General features: G+C 50.8%; 1 protein-coding gene across 1 annotated transcript in view; it reads right to left on the minus strand.

Moving 5' to 3' along the window:
• LOC125289657 (mastermind-like domain-containing protein 1) overlaps positions 1-10,000 on the minus strand; it is an 86,593-nt gene that overhangs the window by 28,454 nt on the left and 48,139 nt on the right. Inside the window, 2 exon segments of the mRNA XM_048236614.1 lie at positions 6,051-7,041; positions 7,043-7,824. Of these exon segments, the coding sequence (XP_048092571.1) occupies positions 6,051-7,041; positions 7,043-7,824 (1,773 nt within the window).

A 10,000-nucleotide genomic window follows, 5' to 3' on the forward strand; every position in this document is an offset into this window, starting at 1 on the left:
GAACACAAACTCATATCTGGTGCACACTTTCAAAAACCAACTCTGCTACACAAAGGAATGAGCGTAGTAGCAAGTAAACCTATTACATTGCATTAGATCACACTTATTCTAGATTATTCTATTAGACAGACCATATCTGGGTGCAGTCTATGTGATACTACATCTGGTCATGTCTTTATGTCTTTATGCCTCCACTATGGTACTCAGGGCTTTGGTGGATTACAATTATGTCTGAAATCCACTTGTCAAAAAATGGAAAAAATACAGTACACACAGACACCATGTCCTCACTGATTTGATGTATTCATTTTGTTTGAATTTGAGTTTGTATTTGAATATATGACGCGTGTGAATGGAATGCTCTCTGACTGTGTGTCGGTGACATTGTTTGAACATATGTGCATATATATGTGTGTGTGTGTGTGTGTGTGTGTGTGTGTGTGTGTGTGTGTGTGTGTGTGTGTGTGTGTGTGTGTGCGTGCGTGCGGCCACGTGTTGTGGTTGTGAATGCACCTTTTCAGTTACACTGAAAGGTCTTGTGATTAACTCGTCACCCACCACACCTTGCCCCAGGGAACAACAATGAGACGCTGTTTCCATATCATACACTGGCCGAAGGCTGTGCATATAAACAAATGCCCATACACACACACACACACACACACATGCACACATACACAAACACACACACATACACACACATGTGCCACATACTTATCAGAGGGGCTGACCCACTTAGAGATGTTTAAAAAGGTTTTTAAAAATCAGATAGGATGGTTCAACCGAGGACGAGTGGAAAAAAACACAACTAGTCCTCCGATCCCCACTGAGCTTGCAGCCTGAGAGCCACATCAGGGGGTTCTCTCGTTCGCTCACTCTTTCTCTCGTTCGCTCACTCTTTCTCTCGTTCGCTCACTTCTTTTTTTTTCTCCTTTTTCTTTCTCTCCTCTCCCTCCCTCCCCGTCTCTGTATTTATCCCTCCACTCCAGCAGTCTTCTTTCAGCCTTGGAGGAAGGACAAATCTGGTGTGTGTGTGTGTGTGTGTGTGTGTATGTGTGTGTGTGTGTGTGTGTGTGTGTGTGTGTGTGTGTGTGTGTGTGCGTGCGTGTGGCCGCGTGTGTGTGTGTGAGAGAGAGAGTGAGAGAGAAAGAGAGTGGGGGGCGGGGTATCAGTTGTGGTGGAGAGATGAGGTCAAGGAGATTTGATAGGGAGTGAATGCTTGTTCGTGTGTGTGTGTGTGTGTGTGTGTGTGTGTGTGTGTGTGTGTGTGTGTGTGTGTGTGTAAGAGAGAGAGAGGGCTGTGTGTGTGTGTGTGTGGGTGTGTTTAGTGCCTAGATGTATGAAGGACTGTGTTTAAGTGTGTAGCCTATGCATGTGTGTGAGAAAGCAACTGTGATCTATGTGTGTATGTGCAACAGAAAGAGATATAAACAAACATTTATGTTTGCATGTGTGTGTGTATGTGTGTGTGTTTGGTGTGACTGCACATATGTTAAGTTGTGAATGCATCATTGTGTGTAAATGAAGAAGTAGATGTGTGGGAGATATCTGCATTGAGTTCTGCATGCCTGTGGGTGTATATTGTGCATCATACCTTGAATCTTTGTCTACCAGACAAACTACCCCCCCACCACCCCGCCCCAGCACACATACACACACGCACACAAACACACACAAACACAAACACACACACACACATAGAGGAGATGCTGACTCATCGTAAAAACACCAATTCTCTGCAGCCATCACTGTCAGCCTCATACACCTACACTTGCTGTGCTGACCGTGGGCAACAGACCGCAAGGAGCCAGCACAGGTTAAAGTTCAGGCGCAGTGCAACATGGACTTTTGCTTTCACAACCGACCGGGCAACGGCGACAACATTTCAACCACACATTGAAACATGCACACACTAACACAACCACACACACACAGACACACACACAAACACACACACATGAGCTCCAGGGTGAGTGTGTCATGTTGTGTTGTTCGCTTCACTCACAGCTGCAAAGCCCCAAGATTTTTTAACCCACAACCCCCCACACAGACACACACACACAACTACCCCTCCTCCCTGCCCTTCATCTTGTGACCACTGGAAGCACACACACACACACACATACACACACACACACACACACACACACACACACACACACACACACACACACACACACACACACACACACACACACACACACACACACACACTCACACACTCACTCACACACCTTAAGGGTAGGCCAATCTGTCATAACAAGGCTGGAGAGAAAGCAAGTAAGAGAGAGAAAGAGGCATACAGAGAGAGAGAGAGAGAGAGAGAGGGAGAGAGAGACTGAAAAAAGGCAGCAACACAGAAAGGCAGACAGACTCAGACAGAAAAAATGAGAATGGGAATTGTGTAAAGGTGTGTGAACTCACACACTGTTAACACAACATTCTACGGGAAGTAGTTGTGAAGAGGGACGGATGCATTTAAGCTGGGTCACTGAGATGGTAGATATACAGGAGACAGTCAAAACCACACACACACACACACACACGCACACACACACACACAAATACATGCCTTTCCGCTAAACATGCACATATGCATCAGCATTTGCAGAATCCTTTCCTTTGAGCATAATCATATACACACTCAAAACACAACACTCACTAACGCACATGCACACACACACACACAAACAAAGAAAAAAAACATTTCCTTTTGAGGAGTGTGGACCTAGCATGACTTGTGAGAAAAACAAACCTCAGAGTCTTTAGGTGTGGGGGCGGAGGGAAGAGATGAGGAACAAGTTGAGAGAAAGAGAGAGTGCAGAGAGAGAGAGAGAGAGAGAGAAAAGAGAGAGAAGAGAAGGAGAAGAGAGTACACCTTTCCATGAAGGAAAAGATGAGAAAGAAAATAAAGTCCTTTCCATGAAGGAGGGGATTGTCTTTGCCAGGAAAAGTTGTTTTTGCCAGGAAAAATGCTTTTGTGTGTGTGTGTGTGTGTGTGTGTGTGTGTGTGTGACTGTAAATTTGTGTCTGTCTGTGTGTTAGTGTAGATGCCGGTATGTATGTATAAATATATGTATGTATAAATATACGTCTGTGTGTGTGTGTGTGTGTGTGTGTGTGTGTGTGTGTGTGTGTGTGTGTGTGTGTGTGTGTGTGTGTGTGTGTGTGTGTGTGTGTGTGTGTGTGTGTGTGTGTGTGTGTGAATGTATGTGTGTGTGTGTGTTTGTGTGTGCACACATACACATGTGTACAGTAACTATCTGAGATAAAGAGCCTCAGATTCTAACTGTTATGCTGGATGTTATTCTTTTTTTCCATCTCAGCGTTTGCGGAACTGTGAGACTAACTGCCTCACCCTGACAACAGGACCATGTGGTTTCCCTCCAGACGTGACAGGACTCAGCAGCCTTGGCCACTGCCTCCACAGAAAGCAGGCAGAAAGCCCCAGAACAGGTTAGCTGAGGTAAATCTGATTGGGTTTGACTGATTTACCATCAATATAACCAAGCACTCAATTTCCTAAGCCTTCAGTGAAATTACTCTGGACAACATGAATGTCATATTCTGTGCCTCAAGTGTGTGTGTGTGTGTGTGTGTGTGTGTGTGTGTGTGTGTGTGTGTGTGTGTGTGTGTGGTGCCACAACCTCCTGAGAAGAGAGGTAAAAATCCCTAATTCAGGTTTGCTAGGGTGAATTCGATTGGATTATACTGACCTATCAGCAATATTATCTTGTTCAGTAGGTTGTGCCTTCACTATACTCGCGCGCGCGCGCGTGTGTGTGTGTGTGTATAGTGGATTTCTGGACCTGTCCCTGTCTCATATGAGTTTAGTAGTATGAAGTAGAATGTGACAGATCAGTGTGTTTGTGTGTGTGTGTGTGTGTGTGTGTGTGTGTGTGTGTGTGTGTGTGTGTGTGTGAGAGAGTGTCGGACTGGCTCTCAGGGGCTCCTTTAGCACTCAGCCATGCATGCCAAGAGGCTAAAGCTCTGTCCCCTCTCTCCCTCCTCCTTCTCTTCCTCCCCCTCTCTCCCCCTCCTTCTCCTCCCTCTCTCCCCCCTTCCTCTCCCCCTCCCTTGCTTTTTCTCTCTAAAAATTCATTATCTTTTATTGGTGTGCTGAAAGAATACCACTGAGCTGAAAGAGAGGGGCGCTGCCTTCAAACACACCGCTGTGCTCAAAGGGAGAATGCTGCCGCGGCACTTTGAAACTCAAACACACACACACACACACACACACACAGAGAGAGAGAGAGAGAGAGAGAGAGAGAGACAGAGAGAGAGAGAGAGAGAGAGAGAGAGAGAGAGAGAGAGAGAAAAGAGGGAGAGAGATAGAGGAATTTGGTTATAGACATGCACACATAAACACACATTCTTGACTCAACACTTAGACACTCAGAGACAAATTCTCTGTCATGCCCACACACACACACACACACACACACACACACACACACACACACACACACACAATAACCAGACAGACTGTCAAAAGCTTACAATCTTTCTTTTTTCCCATTTTTCCCCTGTCTTATCTTTTTACCCCACACAAGAGCTGCTTCTTTATGCATCTCCCTACCCGCGCACATGACAGCACCAAGCTCTTGGCACCGCAGGAATCAACACACAGATCTCCCTTCTTTTAAACAACACGCCTGCCTTGTACTGGAACAAAATAGGTGTGTGTGTGTGTGTGTGTGTGTGTGTGTGTGTGTGTGTGTGTGTGTGTGTGTGTGTGTGTGTGTGCGTGCGGCAATCGACGAATGAATAATATCACACCGACACAGAAATGAAGCGAGAGAGATAGGAAGAGAAGGAGAAAGAGAGAGAGAGAGAGAGAGAGAAAGAGAGAGAGAGAAGCAGGAAAATTCCTTCACTTGGTTCCGTTGTCCATTCATTATAGCCTCCTACGCTCTCCCATAATCTATTCTCCGCCCTCCCCCCTAAAATGGAGTCAGCATGGTGCCCCCTCCCTTCCCTTCTCACTCTCTCTCTGGTACACCCCCCTTCCCCACCCCTGCCCTCAGGCCAGAGTGCAGTAGGAGGACAAGACCAAAAACTCTGATGGCCAACTGAGAGAAAGGGGAAGAAAATAATAAAAGAAAACAGAACAAAACACCCCCACTTTATCTCCTCAGTCCCTTTCTGCAATTTCTCACTGTTTCTTTTTTAGCTCTTTTTCTCTCCTCCCTCCTCCCTCCCCCTCCCTCTCTCCTACCCTCTCCTTGGCTTTCCCCTGACCTTGGCCTTGATCGGCGCGGTCCTCAGAGACCCTGTTAAAGCCCACTGCCGCCACGCCGGCCCTCCTCCTTGTAAGTAAAGCACCAGTGCTCCTATTCTCAGGGAGATCCTCAGGAGAAGCACACACACACACACACACACACACACACACACACACACACACACACTTCCGATTCCCATCTACCCCTGCTGCTTGACGGCAGTTACGAGCCAAGACCTTCTCCACCAAGGATCAAAGGCTCCAGATCAGCTTCAGATTATTGACAAGGACTAATATATACAGCACACACCTAAGCAAAACTGACTCCAGTACGAGTGAGCGTACACATGAAATCTGCCTAGGTTCTTCCAAGAAATCAAAGGCATGGCCTTGGTGGTATTAACACCTGCTTGTACACAAACAATGAAGCAGTCTATTGGGTCCTCTGTGGTTTTTCTTACGTTGACTGGGGATAAAGCTTTCAACAAGTGAGTACACACAGGCTTGGGAAAAGCCATTGCTATCTCAAGGCCCTCTCTTACCCGGCTCCAATGAGACTGTAATAGATATGTGAAAGAAATCCCCACTGTGCTTTTTACCTGGAGCGCAAACAATACACACACATTGCCTGGCAGAGATTCCATCGCTATTAACATCCTGTACTGTCTTGCGGCACTTCCTCATCAACACAGGCCCTTTTGTGACTCAAATACCTCCAGCATGAGTCAGGGCTGAGAAACGCTGACGTAGACTAGCTAAATGGCATCTTTAGTGGCGAGGAGAGTGGGTGTTTGTGGGGTAAGATGGGGTCACTTAAGGGGTCACTCACCTCTCTGCAGACCATTCCTCCAGGCCCCGAGCCCCTCTGCATGGCCCTCTGCATCCGCTGCTGGAACAAGTGGTTGTGACTGGCAGCCACAGCCGCTGATGCTGGAGGTGCGGTCTGCATGCTGGGCCCACGGTAGGCCGGTCCTCCCATCGGCCCGTGGCCACCGTTACCGCTAGCCGCCGGCGACGGAAGGCTGGCCGGTCCGCCCATCTTCTGCTGCTGCTGGCTCGCCGCCGCCACGGTCAGGTCGGGGTCAAAGTGGCGCAGGGGCTTGGTGTTGTTGAAGGAGAAGGAGTCCGGGCCTCCACCAGGGCCCTTTCCCATGGGCCCCGGAGCCATGGGCTGGTGCACGGACTGTCCTGCGGAGGTGGGCCCCTGCTGACCCTGCTGCATGAGCAGCTTGAGGTTGCTAGGCGCCGGCTGGCTGGAGGTGATGGCCTTGAACAGCTGACTGTTCTGAACGGCCGAGCCGTTCTGCTGCTGCGAGGGGACGCCCATGCCCACGCCCGGGCTCCCGTGCTTGGGGTCCTGCCGGTAGGGCGGCGAGGGGCGGGTGGCCCCCGCTGTGGTGGCCCCGGGGCCCAGATAGCTGGCCTGCGAGCCCTGGATGCTGCCCCCTGTTTGGGGAACGCTCCCGGAGGGCAGCAGGGCGCTCTGCGGGCTGAACGGCGGCTGAGCCAGGGCCGGGCTGGTCAGCTTCTCGGGCCGGTAGGGCGGCGAGGGGCCCTGGGCCGGTGCTGGAGCCAGGCTGGAGATGAGGGAGCTCTGGGGGCTCTGGATGCTGCTGCCGGCTGGGCTGAAGGGCTGCTGGTGGGGGACGAGTTGGGGAGCTTGTCCCCGGGCCGGTACGGCGGAGAGGGACCGGCCCAGGAGGACGAGGAGCCCGAGGAGGGCATGCCTGGCTGGGAGGGAGGGGGCGGTGGTGGGGCAGGGCCCTGGTTCCCAGACGGGTGGTGCTTGTTGCTGTTGGAGGCTAGCTGCTGGAGCTGCTGTGCGACGGGACATCTCGCACCGCCAGCCGGACGCCGCGGCTGGACAGGGCGGCCGAGAGCATGGGCGACCGCGCCTGGTTCTGGGCCTGCGAGGACGAGGAGGACGATGACAAGGGGGAGGCCGAGAGCGGCGAGAGGACCGGCTTGGACGGGTGGGACAGGGGGTAAGGGGCGCCGGCCGGGCTGAGGCCCACCTGAGGGGAGCCGGCCTGGGGGAAGCCCGGGGAGCGGGTCAGATGGGCCTCCAGGTGAGAGGGCCTCGGTGGGGAGCATTTGGGCGTGCCGGCCTCGTCCGGGTGCATGAACGGCCCGGGGCCACCGCCGGCCGTCCCCTCGTCCTCCTTGCTGCCCAGGATCTTCTCGATGTCCAGCTCAGGCAGGGTTGGGTCGGGATTCTTGGTCAGCTCCTCCAGGATGTCCTGCAGCTCCTGCTCCACCGAGGACGCCACGCTGCCCCCATTGTTGCCAAACGGCGACGCCATGCCCCCTCCCATGCCACCCCCGCCACCTGCACCCCCGGGCGCCGACCCCGCAGGGCTCACCTTTGTGGGCATGTACGGGGACTCCAGCCCGTTATTGTTGTTTCTGCTGTTAATGCCGCCCTGGCCGCCCACCCCGGGTCCAGAAGAGAAAGGCGGCTGCGGGTAGCCGGTGCCCATGGTGACATCCTCCAGGCAGAGGCGCTTACCGCTGCCCTGGGACATGGGGCCATCCGAGAGCCCGTTCACCGACCCCAGAGAGCCCTCGGGTCCAGTCAGCTTCCTCTTCAGTGATCCAGGCAGCTGGGGAACAAAAGAGAGAGAGAGAGAGAGAGAGAGAGAGAGAGAGAGAGAGAGTCAGACATCCGATCAACCAGTAGCAAGAAAAGATGGACGCAGCCAAAAGAAACACACAAAAGCTATCATTAATACCCCTCCAATGTTTCAAATAGTGCAGGCCTTTGTGCAAGACTCAGGGGATGAGTTAGCATTGGTCAGCAAGTCATCAAGTTCATTTGCTCTTATGACCCGTAAAAAAGGAAAGACAGATAATTACAGTCTAATAAGAAGATGATTGAGAAGAGAGGGATAGGGAAGGGATTGAGGAAGAGCGAAGAAAGGGATGAAATGCAGAAGAGGAGTAACAGGAGTAACAATGAGTAGCAGAGAAGAGATGCTTCGCACAGAGCCAGAGAAGGAAACAAGAAACGTACAAAGCTGCAATTAAGACTCTCTGATATATCAAATATCGCCAGACCTTCATGGAGACTCGAGGGGTGAGTTAGCATTGGTCAGCAATCATTGAATTAATTTGCTCGAATGCCCATTAAAATGAAAATGGAGCGCCTACCTCCTGCTGTTTCACAACAGTTTGCAAAGATGATGAAAGTGTCTTTGTTCATCGGGCGCATCCTAACTGCTCTCTCGCTTCTCACCATTGGTCTCCAGGGATCTCAAGGCTCTATCTCTAAATGGCCCTGGCTGTTTCTTGTTGTGTGTGTGTGTGTGTGTGTGTGTGTGTGTGTGTGTGTGTTTTCCTCATCTTCATCTACTGGCTCTTTGAGTGGTGTACACGGTACCAGCACACAGCTGCTCAGACACCGGTGCCAGAAGTGGGATCAGTGAGCAGATCGTTTCCATTACCCAAAGGGTCACCGCCCTCAAAGCCTAAACTCCCGACTTCAACTCATTTTTTTAATCAGCCTCTCTCTCTCTCTCTCTCTCTCTCTCTCTCTCTCTCTCTCTCTCTCTCTCACACACACACACACACACACACACACACACACACACACACACACACACACACACACACACAGGCACACATAAACTGAGGGAGACCTCTGGAGCACCCCTCCCCGTGGATTAGGCCCAAAGTTCTTTGAGTCCAAAGCCCCTCATTGACATTCAGAGTGAGGAGAAGTTTGCAAACACGCCACGCACAAAGTTAATAAAATGAGAAACAGGGAAAAAAGAAGTACAAGCAAAGACAAGAAATAAGTATTCAGTGCCTCTGTGTGTGTGTGTGTGTGTGTGTGTGTGTGTGTGTGTGTGTGTGTGTGTGTATGTGTGAGAAAATAAGGCTTAGCCAGAAAACTACAGCATGACAAACGGCTGTGTCAGGTTTAGTGGTTTGCATACGGTGTAGCGTTCCATGTAAAACATCACATAAACGTTGCATTAAGGTTGTGCAAACATTCATGAGTGCTCTGAATCCCACAAAGGAAGTGTGAGTAGCAGCAACGCGGCTCTGTCAAGTCATTATGCGTGAGTAAGACTGATTACACATTAACCAGTAGGCCATTAGTCTACATCACACGGTGATTCAGATGGTATAATGTCAATCTAATAACAAGACACACCGTTTGGACACAGGAGGGATGACGGATGGTGGGACAGACTCTGTGTTAGAAAAACGGATGAAACACAGAGGGGAAGACAGCCAACAAGAGTGATGAGAGATGACACTGAGAGAGAGAGAGAGAGAGAGAGAGAGAGCGAGAGGAGACAAATAAATCTTCACTTGAAAGGAGATACTGGAACAGAGTATAGTGTATGGGGAGAAATAAGCCTGAGAGGACAGAGGCGAGGAGAGGCAGACAGGGTCAGACAGGGGGGAGCTAGCTGAAGAGAAAGAGAGAGAGAGAGAGAGAGAGGGAGGGAGGGTGGGAGAGGGAGAAAGAGAGAGGAGAGGGAAGTATTGTGATAAAAAAGAGAAAGAGAGAGAAGGAGAGGGAAGTATTGTGATAAAAAAGAGAGAAAGAGAGAGAGAGAGAAGGAGGGACACTGAAAGAAAAGGGAGTGCGTGAGGGAGGGAAAGTGAGACAGAGAGTGAGCCACAGATGAGGTCAAACAGGGGAAGACAGACAGTCCGTGCGAGAGAGACGGAGACGGAGACAGAGACAGGGTCCGTCTCAGACAGAGGACGGAGACGCCGGGTCTCTGTGGAGAGGCCTCTGTGCTGATGAGAATTCGCCACACT

Source organism: Alosa alosa, chromosome 24 (assembly GCF_017589495.1).
Source record: "Alosa alosa isolate M-15738 ecotype Scorff River chromosome 24, AALO_Geno_1.1, whole genome shotgun sequence".
Taxonomy (NCBI): Eukaryota; Metazoa; Chordata; class Actinopteri; order Clupeiformes; family Clupeidae; genus Alosa; species Alosa alosa.